Below are 21,360 nucleotides of genomic sequence, written 5' to 3'. Positions count from 1 at the left end.
TGAGATAAGAACAGTTTAATAACTGCAAGTAATTAAAGTAATGATGAAAATACATTAAAAAAATTAAGAACAGCTGATGCATGATGCAGTTGCTTATGACCCACTAACCAACACTCATCCTCTATCCCCAAAGAGTGACTGGCCCATTCCTGGGTAACTCCTCACAGTTTATATCCTGGGATGATTTTCTACAGTAAGGAACATCCTTTTGACCAGTTTGGCTCTGCTATCCTGGCCATACTCTGTGGGTATGGAGGAGCCCGCTGGGCCCGAGATCCTGGCTCTCCCCTGGAGAGGAGATACTTCTCTGTGAGAGAGACACAATGTGTCGCTCCCAGGGGTCTTTGAGTTAGATATGTTAAACTGTTGTGTTTCATTGGTGTTCTCCCCTGCTGTCCCACCCCGATACAGGTATCTCGGGCTTCCCCCCGCCCCTCTCCTTTCCCATAAATATCCCGGGTTTTCCCCTGTTTGGTAGATTCGCTGTTACTGGCACCCTTCACTGGAGCTCTGCCTAAATAAAGGTTGTGCCTCGGTGGAACGCTGGACCAGCTATCTCGTCCCTGCTTTTGTGTTGCCTGCCCGCCGCCGCTGGGCTGAGCTGAAATCACTCTACTATTACTGAGCTGAGCTGGAATCACTCGACTGCTCGAAGCTGCTCACATGTGCTTCGGGCCAGCCTTTCTCAAGGCTGCCTCTGGAGAAGTCGCGGTGCTCCGGGCTTTCCGCCGCCGCGGCAATACTCCCTTCAAGCTTTCTGTGCACCTGCTCACTGGAAGAGCATGGGATACTGCAAAGTCCTTTAGGATAAGCACTACTGGGCAACAGCCAACATATTAGTGTTATACTAAACCCAGGACACAGCATTGACCAGATACTTAGAAGAAAATTGACTCTATGCCAGCTGAAACAAGGACAGCTGGTTAGACTGCTTGAGTAAGGGACAACCAGCTTCAGGGAAAAAATACATTTTTCCTACCAGTCAAAGCACAGGCAAGTCCTTAGCACCCTGGAGAACAGGGCCCTAGCATTGCTCTGAGTCATCTTCTTCTGTCAAAAAGAAGGTGAACAAAGCCAAAGCACAGCAAACAAAAGGCAAACAAGCAAGCAGTACTCCCCTTTTACAGGCTCAGTAGGTCCATACCACCAGCCCCCAGCAGTACTGCAAATGGCAGTACCTTCCAGCCTGCAGAGCATCTCCCTCCCACGCACTTGGCTCAGCAGGAATGGCCCCAGCTGGTCATTGCCAGCATGCATCCGGGGAATTTAGGCAGCTGCTTGTATTTAAGACTTTGCTAAATGTAAGCAAAGAGAGAAGGGATTGTTGTTGTGAAGGTGGGGTTTTTTGTTCTTTTTTGGTTTTGTTTTTTGTTTTCTTGACTTTTAAAAGCAGTTTCACAACTGAAAGTCAGTTTGGGTCAATTTTTTGTAGGAAAATCCTCTGCTCTGTTGTGCTTTATGACAATTAATTTAAATTTAATTTAATTTCACCACCTTCATCAAAGCAGCATTCTAGCCAACATACCTCTGTGCAATTCTCCTCACCTGCCCTTTGGTATTTCCTGACTCTCACACTCAAGCCAGGCTGCAGCTAAAACTCATCTCCTGCCTGCCTGGGTGTGAACAACCTCCCCTGCTCCCAGGCAGTGCTGCTGGCAGGTTGGAGCTGGTGCAGAGCACCTCTCTGCTGGTGAATGAATGCACCCAAGGGCTGGGGGGATGAAGTAATTCACGCCCTGAAGCTGTACTGCCAGCCTGTGCTGTACCTCATGGACATGAAGCAACCTGGGGAGGAGGGAGTGATGGCTGAGCTGATGAATGGCACTGAGTTAGATATGGTGGAATTGTGTCCAGTTAAGGTGTCCATGTACAGACAGAGGCCTCTCATGGTTGGGCTGAAATAGGATGTGGGATCCAGTGTGCTACAATGGGAGTCATGCTCTAATTTGTGATGTTACCTGCCTCAAAATCCCACTCCCATCTAAGTGCAATTCCCAATACAGGATGACTCTGCCAATTAATGTCTGGACCTGTTCCTGCACAGTCTGATCCATAGCCCAAGAAAATATAACTTTTCATGCATAGCTCAATGCAAAAATAACCTGCTTTTAAATGGTTTAAGTGTATGCACAAACAGAAGTTTTACCAATTTACTTTAACAACATCTTTAAGTCAAAGTGTAGATGAAATGTGCCATTTCCTTCCCCCATGGGATCAGGCTGTGCTAGGGGCTGCAGTGCTGGTCTCCAGCCCCACTTTTGTTCCTTTCCTGTTCCTCACCTCATGCTGAAGCCACTGCCACCAGGTATCCTGGCTGGGTTTTGTTTTGTTTTCCCTAGCTATGACCTGGGGTAGCAGTTCTGCTCCCCTCCAACAAATCTGCTGGCTACTGGGCAAGATGCAGCTTTCCTGGGCTTGTCTTCAAATAGATCCTGGGTCTATAGACCGGGGAATCTCACTGAGTGGCTGACAAGGGCTAATTGCATCCTTTAATTAAGTGACCTGCAGCCCATGCCTGTGCTGTTCCAGAATATGTAGCTACTCTCGCCCCAAACCTGGAGGTTTGGGGGCTTCTTGTGCTTCCCCACCGACACGACGGACACGGAGGGAATTCCCCGGGCTGCGCGCAAGGGGGAACGTCCCAGGGAGAGCAGAACCTCCCCCCCCTCCCCCGCTGTGGGACTTTTCCCTTGCTTAACATGGTAAATAATCACTGTTTCGGCTCAATAATTAAAGCCAGGCGCAGGTGGGTGCCAGAGACACCGTGGCGTGGGTAGGCCGCCTGAGGCTGGGCGACGAATTCGCGAGTCGTGAGAGCCTCCTGCTGGAGAGATATGGAGAGGGATGCAGGATGCGGGATGCAGGCAGCTGCCTCTGCCTCCTGTCCCCACGGAGCGACAAACACGCCTTACTGCTCATTTTTGGAACTACTTTCTTAAGTCCTTAGAGGCTGTGCCCCTGCCTCCCTTCCATGTCCTCCAGACGTAATTCCTTTGTCTCCAGGAGCTGAAGCTTGGCACCCCTGGGCACCTCTGGAGGAGCCCCGGGATGACCAGGTGGGGGGCACTGCTGGTGCTCTAGGCTGGGGCATGCAAGTAACATCCAAAACCCATGGCAGTGGGGAGTATTTCCTGGTGTGATGCTGGGCAATACCTTGGCTGTGTTACTGCCACAGGGCTTGTCTCCATCCTCCTTTCCTGACATTGTGCTCTGCCTGGGACTTCATGCCATGCAGTTATGGAAAGGGCAGGGAGATCTGGAGAAAGGCAGCAAGGACATAGAATCATAGAGCTATGGAATTGTTAAGGCTGGAAAAGATCTCTAAGGTCATTAAGTCCAACCATTAACCAGTACTGCCAACCCCACTACTAAACTGTGTCCCTGAGTGCCACATCTACATAATTTTGAAACCTTCCAGGATGAGAATTCCACCACTTCCCTGAGCAGCTTATTCTAATGCCTGACCACCCCTTCAGCAAAGAAATTTCTCCTTACATCCAATCTAAAACCCTGATGCAACTTGAGGCCATTTCCTCTGTCCTGTCATTTGTTGCCTGGGAGAAAAGACTAAATCCCACCAGGCTACACCTTCCTTTCAGGGAGTTGTAATGTGTCATATGGTCTCCCCTGGGCCTCATTTTATCGAGGATAAAACCCCCCAGCTCCCTCAGCTGTTCCCCATAGGACTCATGTTCCAGACCCTTCCCTGCTTTGTTGCCCTTCTCTGGTCACACTCTATGTCTTTCCTGTAGTGAGGAGCCCAAAACAGAATGCATGCTAAGGCATGAAACAGCATCCCACAAAGACTGAGCTCAGTCCCTGCAGCCAGGTAGCACTTACACCTGCTTTAGCAGTTGAACTTGATGATCTTAGAGGTGTTTTTGAACCTCAAGAATTCTCTGATTCTGTAATATAGTAGACCTTTTTAAAACCAGGTACAGCGTGAGGAAGGTGACTTGTCCTGGTGTTACTCCTTTGTAGGTGTCTGCTCCCAGCCCTGGTTGAGTCAGACTAAGAGGGCTGCTGGTTGGAGGCAGCATGGCTGTCCCAAGTAGGGACAGGGGAACAACTTTTTCTGAGCTCTGGGCTCCAACAGATGAACGCTGGGGCTCTGCCAACACATCCACAGCACTACCACTCCTCTGCCAGGAGGGACATGATTCCTAGCTGGAGCAGGAAGGAGGAGGGACATCTGCCTGGGCTTCAATCACCAGGAGTTGCTGCTGGTCTCCCTGTGCAAGCTTGCCTTTGCTCTCAGGTGAGTGGATGGACTGTAAACCCAAGCTGCAGATTCAGACGTCCAGGAGGATGTCCAGAGGAGCCATGCAGCAGCCTGCAGCAGGGGGCGGCCCAGGCATGTGAGGGTGGTGACACTTAGCCCACTTCCACTGCTGCCAGGACTTTGCCAGCAACATGTTTGCACAGAAATTGAAGCTGAGGAATGAGCGTTTTGCAAATTTATAGACTCACCTGTTAAGCACCGATTTCCTATAGCTGAATGCTGATAAATACAGTGGCTCATTAGATTTCTTTCGGGTCATGAAGTCCTATTCCCTCAGGGATGCCCCCAAACCTGATTTCCCTGTGTTAGAGAATTGCCTTCTCAGTGTTTCTTTTTCCAGAGCAGCTTCCTGAAACCCAGCACAGGTGAATGTATCTCCTTTTTGGGCACCCTAAAAGTACATTTTCTTTCTTAGCATGGTTTGGATATCCAGGGATCCTGTGTTGTACATATTGCTGTATGTACATTTGCTGTGCAGAGCAAACCTGGATAAATTCCCTTTGAATCTCACATCCTCTCCATTGACTGTGATGCGTCTGAGTGTCACCTCCTTGAATCAAAAGAGCAAGTACAATTTGCCTTATTTCTTCTGGAAAAAAAAAAACCCCAAAACCACAAAGCAACCGAGCACAGAGCAGCACCGCTGTATTTCCAGGTTTTGACTAGAAATGAATTCCATATAGAACAGAGAGTGATGTAACACGAGTCCCAAGTAGTGCTTACATCCTGGCACTAATTGCCTGTCGCCCGTGGTTATTTGCAGCCCCGCTGGCGTTGCGGACGGTTCGGCGTGGCGCTCCCTCTGCTGCGCTACTCCCGCGCTGCCCCCGGCTCCCGCCAGCTGCGCTGGGCGTGCGGCTCACACGGCATCCGCGCACAGCTGCCTGCCAAGAGAACACAGCCAGCCCCGCTCCCCCCGAGCTGGCTGGGAAATGCAGGCAGGGAACAAAGACGCTGGCAGGCAGGGAGATGTGTGGGGAAGAGCGAGACCGGATTTCTTGGCAAGATATAAATCCTCTTTCCAAAGGCAACCCAGTTTTTTTTTTTTTTTCATGTGGAGGGCTTCTACCCTTGGAGCAGGGCTGGTGGGATGGGAGCTTCAGGCTGTGTTGGTGACAGGAGTTGAGAGGAGAAAATTAGTTCACGGCGTTGCTGATAAAGCCACGTTAAATCGCAGGCGGTTTTCCTGCTCTGAGCCAGCTGCTGCCCCTCTGTCGCGGGCAGAGCAGAGATGAACGGGGTGGGTGCATAGGAGCAAGGAGGCAGCAGGCTCTGGGGAGCTGAGAGTGAACTGGCCCACAGCTGCTGCCTTCCCGGTTCCTGGACTCCTGGAGTCCAGGGCTCCAGCTGATCTGGCTATGTTGTCACCTCGAAGGCGGCGCTGTGCCTGGAAAAGCACCAGCCAGAAAGGAAAAAAGGTGGGCCAGGATGGGGGCGGGCTGGGACCCGCGGCAGGGCTGTAGTCTGAGCCAGGAGCTGGCTCTTTCAGGGATTTCTCTCTGCCTTCTTTTGCATTTACTGGAAAACTCTTCTGTAAATGTCTTAAATTACATTTAGGCAGGATTTTTACTGTGCCTCAAACCTTTTGCAAGCAGCATACCTGTGCTCTCCTCCTCCTGCTCCCAGGGATGCACAGTGATGTCTGATAAGGCAAGGGAAGCACAGCTGGATAACCCCTCACAACAGTGGTGCAATTCCCACTGATGCATGGCAGAGCAGTCATCTTTTAAAGCTGTTTTAACACATCATGCCCAGTGTCTGGGCTGAAGCTGCAGCTCTCCCTTGAGGCAGCAGAAGCATTTACCTCTCACACAGCTGCTGCTTTCTGTTTACAAGCAACTGAAGGGCAGAGGGGAAAAGAGCAGTAAGGAGCTGGAGATGTGTCATGAAGACTAGGCTGTCCCTTGGGTCCCTTCCCACGGTACCTTCTGCCTCCTATGAATGCCAAAGTTTGCAGTGGCTGAGCTCAGGAAGAAACAACCCACAAGTTTCACACGTCAGGAAATTCCAGGTTTACACAGGCTGCTAGAAAATACATACAACACAATAATCAGATTTGTTTTATTAAAAAAACTTGCAATAAAATTCCTTGGAATTCACCGTCTTAACTTTAAGAGTTGTAATATTTTACTAGTACGTAATAACACAGTCTCACATATTTACATTATAATCCTCTATATAACAAAAATAGCCATGTTGGACTACTGAATAATGCTTCCAAGTATTAGCCACAACATTTTGGTATTTCCCCCAGCTGAGTCACTGTCTGTGCTCTTTAGCATTTACAGTATCTAACAAAGCAAGGACACAAAATAATAAAAAGTATGTCTCATGATTTCAAATCCCTTTAAGATGGTAGTTCTCTGACTCCCACATTTTTCAAGAGAGATAAAGTGCATTGGAGAGGAAGATGTATACGTTACAAAATGTCAGTGAAGAGTTAAAAGTTTATTTGCAAGACTGTACAGAAGGGAAAAAAGGCCAAAAAATAATCTTCACAAACTGCTACTGCACAGTTTTGGCAGCATGTCATAGGTAGCAGGGAGAAGGAGGGAATGAAAAAGACAAGAAGAAGCATGGCCCAGGCAAATGCCACAGTGTGACTTTGCCATGGCCTTTTGGTAGGTGTTTCCCAAACCAAAGCTTCAACACAGCTAGAGCCACAGTGCAGGAGTGTAACAACCCTGCACAGCCTCAGCTTGCTGAGGCTGGTGAGTCTGCCAGGCAGGGACAGACAGCTGAAGCCTCCCAGTAAATCTGATCCTGCTGTCCAGAGGATTGATTACTTTGGAGAATTTCACTGGGACAGGCCATTGTCTCTGAACTTAAGGAAGTTTTTTCATTAAGCTCTGCATTAATCCATGTGGTATTTATTTAGTTTGGGATTTTTATTCCTTTTTTAACACTTGCATTTGCTGGTAGGCCTCTGCTGTGAGAAGAGACATGGCTAGAAAAATCCTTTTAGCCATCATGGAAACCAGGATACTGCTGCTATGTTCAGGAACTGCATACAACTGGGATTCCACATTTTTTTTTGTTTGCTTATAAACTACTCTAAATAGAAATAATTCTCTTCTGGAAATGGATGGAATGTATATTTTGACAAGTACAAAACTCTTTTAAATGTTCACTAAATACAAGGAACATCTTGGTATAAAAATAACAGACCCTCCCACCCACTGTCCCCTCTTTACATATCTAATTATAAAACGGTACAGTCATTTCAGGTTCCTAACATGAAACAAGTACTGAGGATGGCATTACATACATATACAAAACATTTAGATATTTGACATCTGAAATAACTGTATACATTCAGAGCAAACAAGCATCTTGATCTGGCTATTGTGTTTAATGCTGCTCAGGACCAAAGAATCAAGAAATAAACAAGAAAGGGAAAACACTATTGCTCCTTTTTTTCCTCCCATTTCTTTTTCCATTCATTACAGAAAGAAGTAATTTCCACCAATTCACAATTATAATACTTGAGAGAGACAAGATTAAATTCAGATGGAAAAAACATCCGTTGGCTTTTCATTCAAAATCCACATCTTTAATTTCTTTATTTCTCCCTTTGAAATACAGCTCCTGCTTAGAAGGATGTTTCCTTGAAAAAGAAATGGGCAGATAAATGGGCCAAGTGGCAGCCCTCACCCTTGCCCTCACTCTCCCAACCCACAGCTACCAACTGCTTCACAAACAAATCCTCCCTGAACAGTCCATCTAGCATTCCTCATTCTCAGATGCTATCAATTAGTTCAGAAAACAGCTTGGTAAAATGAAAGTAGTGCTTACTTTGGATCAATTTCCCCTATTTAAGAAGCCTGCGAAGGCAACACCTACAGCTTCATTTTCCCTCAAGCCTAAAATACACCACATTGTGTTTGCCACTCATGCTAACCAAGCCGATTCACTGCCATCATTCTGCCTGCCCTAAATACACTGACACATTTTGCATCTGCAAAACAAATGAGCCCACATGGGCTCAGTGTTCATCAACAAAGTTCCAATCCCAGGGTCAACATTGGCCACGAAGAAGCTTGGCTGTCCCGAACCTGCTGAAATCCCATGGCCTGCTTTTCACCAAGCCCTGGAGCTGAACTTGGGCTAGCTCCTTTCCCTTCTCCAACCTGCTCCAAGAGATATGGCAGCACAAAACACAGGAGAGGAAGCAGCTCTGTGCTTTGATTGCCTTTTATTTGAAATGCTACGTTGATCCTATGATCTCCTTCCACTGCAACAAAGGCTCCCTCTTGGAAAAACACTTGTGAGATGGCCTGGGAAGGAACAGGCTGGATTTCTTTACCATTTTAGTCCTGCAAAATGGATGCACCCCAACAGCAATGCCCTTCTTTCAATGACTCCCTTGGGATTTGATCCAGGAATCATTAGTAAGATCCAAGAGACTACTTATCATATGTGATTTCAAGAATTTAGCCTCTATAAAGCCTTTTTCTTTAGTGCCACAATCTTCCTCAAATAAATGGCCTAAAAATGATAACTGCTTCTGATTTCACAACAGTACAGTTTCCATACTCACATCAATGCACTTTTATATGCATAGATGTCAATTTAATTCTAGAGTGCTTAAAGAATGAACTGCAGTGATAGGATGATAGTCCTGATCCTGGTTTTGAGGCTCTAAAGCAGTCAGAAAATAAAAAAACCCAGACCCTCAGAAAGTGCCAGATCTGTATCCTCAGCAGAACAGGTGAGCTGTGAGGAGGGGATGTAGACCTCATGCCTTGCACATCTGCATGCATACATCAGGTTGCTTGTGAGTGCAAAATTCTGCCTGTATAACTTTCTATGCATCCTAACTATGGAACAGACCTTTGGGAAGGCAGCTTAGTGAAACCCAAAAAATCCAAGTATACTCTGAGTGCAGTTTCTGTCTCACCAAGTTTCATCCTGCAGCCCAGCCTGAGTGATGATGAACCTCACTAAGGCAAATGCTTTTCCCACCTACTACTTGCTCATAGAAAAGTGCTTCAGATGACAAGATGGGAATTGCTGGGAGAGGCACAGGATCAACTTAATGACAGGAGTGCCTTTTCTTGGGAGCCATACAATCCCCTGGCCACTGCCCCTGCGCAGGAGATGCCCCCCCCAACCCAGTCATGGCGCCAGCCTGCAGAATTGTATCTGTGAACACTTGCTTGTCAGAGGGCTCTAGAGGATTTTGTTCTTTCCTGGATGCATGCTAAAGGCTGCTCTCCCTTCTGAACAGCCAGTACTGTGTCCCAGCAGCTGAACCCCACCTACTTAATGCCCAAACTTAGTGGGCAGCAGTACCAAGGTGTGCATGGGCATGCAGATATACAGAATTAAGGCTTTCATACATGTTACAAACACACATGAGGGGGTCTTAATGTTTATAAAGCACTTCAAATTCCCAAGGTAGTTCACAGGTTATATATGCAAAGCACATTGTCAGTCAGGTCAGGCTTCAGGAAAACATTTCCTTTTGACACAGGTGCTTAATTGTGCTCATAGAAGACCTGTTGAAAATAATGCAATTTTAGTGCAAGTCCAAAAATAATCATAAGTGGGTTTTTTTTAGAAGGACAGAATAAAACATTTACTTAAGTGCTTTCCTAAGTTCAGGCTTCAGTGATGTGTAACCTGGCTTTGCTCTCATCATCACTTAACTGCTCAGAGCTGCAGAACACCTGAGGACAGGGATGGAACAACATCTTTCCTAAGTGAACCTGCAGGTAGAACTGGGAAAGCAAAAGCAGAAAGACTCCTGACTCAGATTTGCTAGGATGCTTCTACTAAAAGGCATATCACTTATTGGTGATATGCCAAAACCACTCGCCCAGCCTGGCACCCTGCCTCTTCCAGTGGCCACCTGTGGACCCTGAAGGACCAAATCTAATTATGGGATATTTAGCGTGTGCTAAAAAAAAGCGTGTGCACAGTGCGAGACCTCTACAAAGCTCTTCATTAACTCTCAGAAATATGTGCAGGGTCCGAATTACCAAATCTGTGATGCCTTTTTGAGCACACCTCCCTTTAATGATTTTTCTAGGCAAAGGACCCAGCTCAGTGTCAGCTGGAAGTTTCCCTTCTTGCATGTGCATTGTCCTGTGACATGTAGCACCCAGGCTCCAGTGGAAGAAATTGTACCAGTGTGTGGACTTTCTGTAAGGAGCCCTTACTGTATATAACCAGCCTCACTCCTTCCTCTGCAGTAGTTTGAAATGAATTTCATTCCTGGGTCAACATTTGATATAAGCACCACTTAAATCCCATTTCAGCATTATTTACAGAGCTTAAATGGAACTGATGCAGTACCTAGTGCAAACTTTCATGTGTAGGGGTCAATTTCAACATTGATGTGTCAGGTCTTTCCCATAGCAGCAAGAAATAGAGAAGACATAAAAGAATAAGGAAAACAAGATTACAGAACCACAAATATTGTCAAGACTGACCTAGTGTACCCTCTGGAAGTCTGTAATTTTCTTTTTAAACCAAAATTTCCAGCTGCCTCTATCTCTTTAATTGAAAAAAGATTTTCATTTCAATGGTTTTTAAAGATGTAACTGCACCTTTATGGGTAATTTTCATAGAACCACAGAATGGCTTGGGTTGGAAGGGACCTTAAAGATCATCTAGTTCCAAACCCTCTGCCATGGCCAGAGACATCTTTCCCCAGACCAGGTTACTCAGAGCTCCATCCAAACTGGCCTTGAACACTTTCAGGGATGGGGCATCTACAGCTTCTCTGGCCAATCTCTTCCAGTGCCTCATCATCATCACAGTAATAACTTATTTCTAATCTCTAATCTAAATCTGCCCTCTGTCAGTTTAAAACCTTTACCTCAAGATTACCCTGCAATTTAGGGACACAAAACATAAACTAAAACTAAACTAAATATTTAATTAGTTCTAAATGGACAAAAGAGCATGGAGAGTATTATTTCCTTCTTTCTATACTAAAAAAGAAAGTCAGCCAAAATTTTAGGGGTAGTTCTGAACATATTTGTTCCTGAATAAAATCTGAGAAATTTTGTCTGGAAGCTGGTTTTCAGATTTGACAAGTAAATCAGCAAGGAGATTAAATGCAATGAGCCCTAACAGTTGCATTTTGAGACCCCACCATGACAGTGCCTAGTCAAAATGTTTGACCTCTGCATGAAATTTCATGCAGAGTTGTTGATTCTGTGTTCAACATCCACATGTTGATTCTGTGGACTGACTCAGGAGACAGTAACATGATTCAAATCATCTGACTCTCAATGGAAACTATGTACTCTTGTGTAACAGTAAGCTTCTTCACAGCTGAGTATTTTGACTGAAAAACCAAATCATACACTGAACAATTAACTTTCTTACCTGGAAAGCAGAGCTCAGGATGAAATAAATTATTATGTCAGGTCATTATTATTTAGGTGTTTTGATTTATGTTCTTTTATTTTCAAATTCCCTTCCCATTATATTTTGGTATATGCATCTGTATACAAATTGCAAATATTCCATTATACTTCTGACAACATTGACAGGGACTCTGGAGGGCAACAAACCACCTGAACTTTTGTTAGATAACAAGCAGACAAAAACTGCTGTCAAAAAGTAAGAAATGAAACCCACTGAGGGAAAAGACCCAAAGCAAACCAGGAATTAAACACTTCAAACAACTGCCTTTTGCTCCCTTACCAATTTGTGACACTGATAGCAGAATCTCCAGACCCTTTGTAAGAATACTGTCACCCGCTTAATGCAGAACTGTTAATAGGCAGCCTCTGGAAACCTCTCAGATGCTCCTTTAGCCCACTGATCTGCTTTTGGTCTGTAATATTAAGGAAAGAAATGATGTTACGCTAGATCTTTTTTTCCAGGTACTGAATTGTCACTTGAAGGAAGGACACTAATGTACTGACACCCGTGAACAGCATAAAATACAGGACAGGACTACATGGATGGAGTGATGTTTTAAGCTTTTCTTTCTCTCCTTCACACTGCCCAATACTTGTCTAGAACAGAGCTCTAAGTAAAAGACAAACTAATGTAATTTTAACCCAAATTTCAGCTAATTCAGAGCTCTCTTACAAATAAAAGCCTTCAGAATATACTACTTCCAAGCTTTCCACTTAATGAAAGCAGGTGTTACATTAATGCAGGGTGCTGGTGCATCATTCTTCTGAAGCCAGCCACATGTAATTCATGCAGAAACAACAAAGCAATGATAAATCCTGGTCAGGTCATGAAGTGACCAGTGAACAGGTTCAGATTTCTGGACTGAACTCTTGAAAAAGCTGGGATCAGTCAGTAAAAACAGAGTGTCCAATCATAACAAACTATAAACAAACAAACAAACAAATAAAATAAACATATGCCTTTTCAAAAACCCAACAAAAATTTGATTGAACAAGTGTAGAAAACACTCAAGTTGTCATTACAGTTGCAATGACAGTTCCCTGGACAGTTCCATGACTGCTCTCAAGCACATGGGTAAACTGGAAGTATCCATCTCCAATGTGAACCAAACGAAGGTGTGTAGATGATGAAACCACATCCAGGCAGATACAACAGTTGCTATTGCTTTTCATTACCATCTCAGTATGGAGTGTGCAGGAGTGACAGTGCTCTGGAGGCATGTGCATGACTGGTCCAAATCCTAGAAAGCTGACTGAGTCCCTGCCTGTGACCCTCCCCTGTAGTTTAGTGTTGAATCTCTGTTTTTCAAGATTTCACCTCTTCGCAGTCTTGATCAGTGGAGAGCTCCACATCGGACAGTCCAACCTCCATTGCCATAATCAATGAAATATCTGAATCACTGCTGACTGCTGGCTCCTGTTCATCTGTGAGGGTAGAAAAGACAGGAAAAGGTCATGTCTTTCTGTTAATATATTACTAATTTTTAGTTCTGCAGGTGGAACCCAGAGTTCCTTCCACTATTGATATTGTGATTAGATTACAAACTTTGTTCTTACTCATTATCTGTCTAAAACACTTCAAAAATATCCCAAAATTCAAGACATTCATAGTAAAAAACATGATAAAAAGGAGCCTGGATGGGTAACATTTTCTTCTCTTAATCCTCCCATCCAGAGCTCTTCATCCAGGTCCTTCATGAACTTCCTCCCACCACCTGAGAATTGCCCTCCCTGTCTACTTTCATTTCCTCAACCTGGCATCATCCTACTCTCCCCACAAATATAGCAGGTTAATGACAAAGCCACAGGCACCTGGCAGAGCAACTCAGTCATCAGGAAAACATTCCTAACAGAAAAAAATCTGCCCAAACTCTCAGTAAGTGATAGAATTTCAGAGAACATTTTTAAGAGGGCACTAGTCTAATGTAGGAACATAGGCATTGGACCAGGACAAAACAAATCCAGGACTTTGGACTAGGCTACCTGCCTTCTCAAGTGGCTTCTCTTGTCCTTTTCTAGTCTCTTTAAATTCACTCTTTCCTCTGATTTGAAGATACCTTGCAGGTTCTTGATCCAGGCCGAAGGGATCTACCTTGATGCACCATGACCCCAAATTCACTGTGAGTTGTACTGTTGACTTCTGCCAAGCTGCAAATCACATTGTAGGAAGAGCAACTTGTTTTTGTTTTGATCCCACAGCACTTACCATGTGTATATTTAGCAGCAAATAAAACCAACAGATTTTAAAGGACTAAAAGCTAATTTCTTCCAAGAACAATCAGGGAAGCAGAGCACACTAGGGAGATTTTCAAAGGCACAAAACTTTCATAGGTGGCTGAGTCCCTGACAGAAAAATTTGATGGTTCATATTTTCAAGTGGTTTAATTACAAAGATGGTATTTATACTGTAACAATACAATGTATGTAAATTTGTGGCAGTTTTTCATTTATATATTTTATTTTTCAGACAATAGAAGCAGAGCCTGATTGATGCTAAAAAGTCTAGAAGTTGAATATCTAAGAATTAATAAGTAAGAAACATGACAGAGGAACCAGGAAAATAATAACTCCTCACAGTATAATTATTCACTTGAAGCTGAGTGAACACAATTAGTCACCTCTCAAGAGCACCATGATTTTTATAGGAAAAACCTCTATATGTGTTTACTTGTGCTGGGATTAGACCTCATGTTCTGCAGAGAAAGCTTGAATGGGATCTGCTTTATTCATACTGAAAGAGACAGTGTTTTCCTTTGCAATTCTTCCCAGTTTTCACCCTGGATTACTTTTATACTTGGTTGCAAGATAAATAATTAACACACAAACATCTTTATATCTCTATTTTTTTTTTTTCCCCTTTCAGCATGACATTAGTAAACATTTCAAGGCATTGTTTCTGACCATAAATGTTTCCACCAGAGGCAGAGGAAGTATTTACAAGCTGAATGATACATCCTGCAGACTTCAGTGGTCTTCAATGACATTGAACCTTCAGGTGAGCTACTAGATCCTAGAGTACATCAGAGTATCTCACACCTCCAGCACCTAAAATCTTTAGTGGTAACAGATCCCCGAGTCAGAATAATGTGGTTTTAGACCAGTGGATTATTTATCATTCCTCTATAATTAATAGGATTCTTAAAAACAATTAAAATTATGCTTAAGAGCAAGTTTATATTTGCAAGACAGGGTTCCTGAGGTGTAGCCATGTTGAACAGCCACTTGGAGCACTCTTGAGAGCTAAGGTGTTTTCCATTTGAACTAGCTGTGCAGAAGAAAAGGACTGGCTGAATAGTGACAGCCGGATGCATGCTGAAGAGGCAGGCAGAGCTGCCAACACCAAATGTCAGAGCATCAAACAAGCAGCATTTAATAATGCGGAAATGTCATTTCAAGAATTGTTGTTTCTTCCAGGGTTGAACAGCAGAAAAAATTTTCAACTGCTTTCAAGACAGGCAGATAGAACAGGACCAGATTTTCAGCTCACCTACCTAATATCTGATGGAGGTACAGCGGCACACACTCTCCAAACCAGCAAACTCGAGTTTTATTTTACAAGTCCTATACAATTATTTAAATTCTTGGATCTTAGTCTTTGCAAAGTGTGGGCTTTGTAGTTTGTCTTCTTTGGAACTGAAGTGCAGGTCAGCAGGTACAAGGAACAATGCTAAAAATGCCCATGCCTAAGCTCTGGCATTGCTTTTCCAGCACTGTGATAGTGCCTAGAAACAGAAGCATTCCACCTTCCTTGCTTGCCACCAGTGCAGCAGTTCAAAATCCTAAAGCTACAGCTTTGGCAGAGTGGGGAGAACATCACCATTCTTATACCTTCCCTTTCAGGGAAGCACTGACATTTATTTGGAAGCTGTAGGCAACATAAGGAAATTAATGTATCCCTCAGCATTAGCTGCTGGCTCCTGTAAACAGGAGTCCTGCTACTGACCCCAACACACACAGGATGAAACTCTGGGAGGCTGCATAAGACACAGATCAGCTGTAGGTAACTCTGTCTGCAAGGTCTACAAACTGCCTCACCACGGCTCCCCCACACAACACAGGCTTGCCAGACTGTGCTGGTTTGTTTTATTGCTCTTTTTTTGGCTTGCTGCTCAATAATAAAAGCCAGCACAGTTACTGTTATTTGTAAAAGGTAAGCAAACCTCAACTACACTGCAAGTGCCAGGAGCTTAGCCTGCATTTTGCATCCATGCCTTTCAGATCCTATTTACAATGACAAAGCTTATACAATCACACAGCTTTTACAGAAGATGCCTGACTCACTCTAAACCATCTTTATGACCCTTTTGCAAGATTTTTGTAATTTGCTGTTTTTCTTAAAGCCCTGAAGTCAGACGAGGAGCTCAACTTTCAGTGAAGATCTCAGCTTTCACTTAAAAATAAATGAAGCTTAAGAGGCAAAAACGAAACAAAGTGTTTTAAAAATTAAATCTCTATTTTCTAGACAGATTTTGTGTTGGAATATCTGACCTGTGAATTTAGATATTTGAAACTGGCAACCCTGTCTAACCACACATACTTTAATACTTCCACTGTGTTTTAAAGTGCTTCTTACCATGAGCAGAAAGCCTTTTGCTTAATGAAGCAAAAGGCACATCCTAAGCTGCTTTCCAGACATTGTAGTACCTACAGCAGGGAACTGTAGACCTCCCTGCCACATTCCTCTCGCATCAGTGAAACATAATACACCACAGCATGCTGCTTGTCCAGACAGACTTCTTCCACTCACTTGTATTTCCTGACACACATTCTTTTGAGAGGTGAAATTAACCAAACTCCTTTTCTAGCCAGTATTATTTTAACTCAATTACACTAGCATGGGAAGAATATCACCACATAGATTTCGAAGTGACCTACACAAAGGTGGTACAGCCCTTACTTCTTGAAAAGTGCATCAAGTGATGCTTATATTTGAATATTACTGCAATCAAACAAGGATGAAAATAACTGATTACCCTAGTGATTTGAAAACAGTAAGATTGCATGCTAGTAATAGTTACCTACTGCTGCTGCTATTCAAAACAATTGGTATAAGTCTGTAGCTGTTGTACACTAATAAATATTCCAAAAGAAGGAGGTCAGACGATGGGTTTCTAAGAATTTGATACTGCTTGCAAGAGGCTTGGGAGGGAGCTAAGCATTGAACAGTGAGTGAAAAGTGCATTTATAAACCTATTCCTCTGCCAAGCATACAGGCATGGGCACCAGCTGAGATATACTTGCCATGACTCACTCAAAGGTGAGAAACAAGCTGATGAAACTCTGTGGACTTTGCACTCAGGCCTCACTCCTGCTCACCAGTGTGCTCTTCCCAAGGAGGCCATATCCCATAACATCATTTGATGTCCCTAGGACACGGACAGTGCCATGGGGTTCTCCTAAAACTTCTCCAGCTTGCCTCAGAGGCTGAGATTTCCCCCAAGCTCACTGAGCTGTAAAAGCTGTAAAAGCCTGGGCTCAAATGTCAATAAGCAATTTGTATCCAGGAAATCAGCAGAAAAATGAGACCACACTAAAATGTTAACAACAAAAGTTTCTTGGCATTAAATATATATGTAAGTTTTGTCTAAGATGGCATTTCTTTCCTTCTCTGGACCTTTGAGTAGCTCTCTGCTATTACACCCATTTAAGAATAAGCAGAGAAGTACTACTACTCATTTCACATCCTCACTGCGGTGAAATATACCTTATTTCACAACTCCTCAGTTTGTGAAGACAGATTTAAACAAAAACATGAAATCCCTGGTATTAGTTATGCTCCCAGATCTAGATAAGTATCTAAAATGCATGCATTACCATGAACCTTATTCCAGTCTAGGGCTCACTTCTTCTAAGGAAACATTCAGTTATGTCCAGAAGGATTTTGCTTCGTAAGAAATCAGAAATGTGACCATCTCCTAGAGCTTTGAGGACCTGATCAGAAAATATATTCAGAGTCACTAGAGGCACTGATACGGACCTTTATCAAACACATTCTGCTCAGCTTGAAGCCACAGAAGAATGCCAATGCAAGCAGTACTATTCAGATTTTATTTCCAGTATAAGAACAACCAGGATACAATTCATCACATTTGATTTCTATGAGACATAACTAGAGTACTCTATTTTTCTTTGTCTGCCTAAGAATGCACTACACCATTACAGAGTTTATTGTTGCCTTCTACTATGGCCTTGCCATTGCATCACTTTGCTGTTTATAGTCTAAGAGGAAGAACATCTTATGAAATTATTACCTCAAATGGCAACTCTGTTCACAACAATACCAATTACATCTACCACAAAGACCCATCTTTTAAAAATATTACTGATTGTTAAAATTATTCTTAAGTTAATAATCTCATACTTCTACCCGGATCATTTTATAAGTCTCAAATTCCTTCCATATAATCTTGAGAATTGTAACACTTTAGAATGGGCCATAACTGCACTAACATAACATAAAATAAAATACATGTAAAAAAATTCCTATGAAATCTCTAATTCAAAAGAAAGTGGGGATAGTTTGAGGAGAAAGGGTTATAAAAACCCCTTTTTACTAATACAGTCCTTCTGTACACAGAGGCTAATAAAAAAAATGAAGAAGTTTGGCTGGCTACAATTGAGAACAGAATAAACACTGGAGAAATATTTTATTGCTGTTCCCTAGAATCATAGGGAGATTTATCTGAGCAGAAAGGGGACTAAGTACTTGAGTGTGGTAACTGCTTTTGGAAGGAAAGGTTAGAGTCTTTTTTGTTAATAACAAACCAGAGCTCTGTGAATGTACTAATGGCAACAAAGCTTCTTCCAGGAGGCAGAGCAGATGATGTCTGAAACATTTTGCAAAGAATACCCAGACACCAGCATGCAGAAAGAACCACATGGCAAGATTAATTCAATATGACACTTCAAAAATATATTTATCTGCACCAAACCCTTAAGTGGTTGAGGGATGTGATAGACGGATCTGGATATGATGTAAAACACTGGAGGTTCTCCCAAAGTAAACTTGTTTTTTTCCCTTACTACTGAATAAAAGGACAACAAAATTTCTCCCCTTAATCTTTTTCTAGGATACTTAGTTTGGGAGAATATACAGCATCTCTTAACGAAAAACAGCTAAACACATGGTTCCTTGTCTTTAAACATCCTGCAGTATGATGAGCTAACATCATCATCATCATCATCTGGAAATCACACCCCAGTATCTCAAGCCAAGCATCAACATGGAGAATCTTTTAATTTTCTGAAGCCTAAGTTTGGAGCGTGTTGTACTTAAGCAATAAACTTCAACACCAGTTACCTGAGAAGACATTTTTTGCTTTGGCAAGACAAATAAACTCATTTTCAGAGAGAGTGCAGAAAGTATCAGCACCCAAATGCTTTCTCCGAAAGAAAGAAAAAAAAAATCCATCCAAATAAGGATATATAACAAAGGGAGCAGACAGCAAACACACTTGCAGAAAGCTGAGCAAAAAAAGGGCAGAACACATACCAGATGTTATTGTATGGAAGCAGTTGGAACTGCTAGAAAGTTTGGAACTTTTCCAACTGGCTGTAAAACTTTTTTTTTTCCCCATTGTATGTATATGTATATCTATCTTTAATAAGCATATACTAAATCCTTGGAATTTTACCCTGGAATCAGAACACTCAGCCTTTGAAATTCACAGCACATATTAACATTTTAGTAGTCAAGACTTTGGAGATCAGTCTCCTCTCTGTGAGAGACTGGTTGACATCCTGGGAACTTTTGATCAGCTGTCTTAGTGGGGAGCTGCCAACCCTCTGTGATACAGCAAACATGCCTCTGCCAGGTATGACACAAGAAAATCTAATATTTTTGCTTTCAGTATAATTTCCTATTTGTTCTTACTCTTATGGGACATGCTCATCATGTCACTGCCCTGGGACCAGCAGGGAAACTCCTTCTGTGGCCTAAATACTGCAACACCATTTTCTTTTTACATGTCTAGTCTTTCCTCTTTCCCACTGGATACTCAGTCAAATTTGGTCACAAAGATTACCAGAACAGTCAGTGGAGTCATCACACTGTCTCTTGTACTTTATGCTCTTGGATCAGCTCATCCCCAATTCAACGTCCTTCACAGTTTATCTGCACATCCAGTCTTCACAGGATCATAGAGAGGCTTGGGTTGGAAGAGATCTTAAAGATCATCTAGTTCCAACCCTATGCCATAGGCAGGGATGCCACCTATTAGATGTTATTCACTACAAAGTGGTTTATTCCATCTTTGACCCCATACCTCAGTCCCATACTCTTGTCTTGTTTCACTGACAGACAAGAACACTTCCTTCACAACAGGGCATCCAGCTTCTTAAACCTTCACAAAGCTGCTTTTCCTTTCTCCCTCAAGGGCTTCCCACAGTCTAGAAGGAAAGAGGGACAGTGGGATGCTGCTGCACACTCTCCTTTACTGTTCACCACTGGCCATCCTCAGTGCCCAAATAATGCACCAGGTGCACCTCTAGTCAAGACATCATGTTCTTCTGATCCCACAGGAAGTTTCATAAGTAAACATGGAGGTATTTCATTCAATGTACCAACTGGTACAAATTATCATTATTTAGAACATGCAAAATTTTTCATGTTCTTGATTGAAAATCATAAAATGACATCTCTCATAAGAAAGGAGAAGATTAGAAAAACACTGAAGCACAGGGCTGCAAGTACATGACAGTTTTGATTTTCAAGAACCTTAGCTGCCTTTGGTAATATATTACTGCATTCAACACCTGAAAGCTGTCCCGGCAGTAACCATGCTGTTATAATGATCTTGAACACCAGGTGTGGTACGGGGACTATTTACTTGGTTTTGTTAGCAGCTGCTGAATTATCAGCACTCCTTGGTGTTACTGCACAACAATGAGCAAGAAGTGATAAAGTTACAGAAAAAAACATGCTGAAATTCAATTCCATTAGAAATGCCCATAACAAAAATTTCACACAGGGATGTCTTTCTCATGAGATATTAAAAAAAATACACACAGTCATGAAGTCAGAAGAGAAAAACCCCACAGAGGTGGTGGAGGAACCTCCATATCAGATAAGTAATTTTTACTGCTGTCACCAGCAAATGCAACTTCTGATAGTTATCAGCTTTGAAGTTTAAGTTTTACTTTAAGGGAAGAACAGTCCTCCTTTTTGTTCAGTATGAGGGAACAACATGCCTGAGAATGGGCTTGACTCTGTTGCAGCAGCAGCTCCAGTGCCTGAAGCAGGGCACAGCTGTAGGACCACTGTGCCTGACAAGTCAGGGCAGATTAGGACAGCAATCCATGGTCATCCATCCACATGCCCTTCAGCATCCTCCACTCTACCCCAAGGGCTGCCCACAAACAACAGACACGTGCAGAGCCCCTAACGTTATATGCCACACCTTTTTCTTTTCACCCTGTGACATCCCACAGTGAAATCAGTGTCCCTCCCACTAGCTCACACACATGGACTTGCAGAAATTGACCATTTCTAGTCTCCTGCCAGGTACATGTCCCCCTGGTTGGGAGGGATGTTGAATGTTGGACCAAAGTACACCGCTTAGGCTTAAGATTAATTCTCGCAAGTCCATAAAAACAGAGAATACTTGACAGAAACAGCACAACTCAGAGAAAATATGTTTTTGAACTTCACAAGGCAGTCTAACCTGATTTGATTTCAACAGCTTAGTTATATATTTT

General features: G+C 43.1%; 1 protein-coding gene across 3 annotated transcripts in view; it reads right to left on the bottom strand.

Annotated features, from left to right (window-relative positions):
• Nucleotides 1–6,328: 6,328 nt before the first annotated feature.
• The window catches only part of RNF150 (ring finger protein 150), a 124,913-nt gene continuing 109,881 nt past the window's right edge, over nt 6,329–21,360 (bottom strand). For 2 of the 3 annotated variants that reach the window (XM_088056573.1, XM_005525566.3), the window contains one exon: nt 6,329–13,089. In XM_088056573.1, coding sequence (XP_087912699.1) covers nt 12,971–13,089 — 119 coding nt within the window. In that variant the 3' untranslated portion in view covers nt 6,329–12,970. The remainder of the gene's footprint in view (nt 13,090–21,360) is intronic. The other variant, XM_088056572.1, reaches the window with a different exon arrangement.

Source organism: Pseudopodoces humilis, chromosome 6 (assembly GCF_049639895.1).
Source record: "Pseudopodoces humilis isolate 2021_Gansu_Grassland_sample_001 chromosome 6, ASM4963989v1, whole genome shotgun sequence".
Classification (NCBI taxonomy): Eukaryota; Metazoa; Chordata; class Aves; order Passeriformes; family Paridae; genus Pseudopodoces; species Pseudopodoces humilis.
Note: the sequence above shows the minus strand (reverse complement) of the source record. Positions and strands in the feature narration are given on the sequence as shown.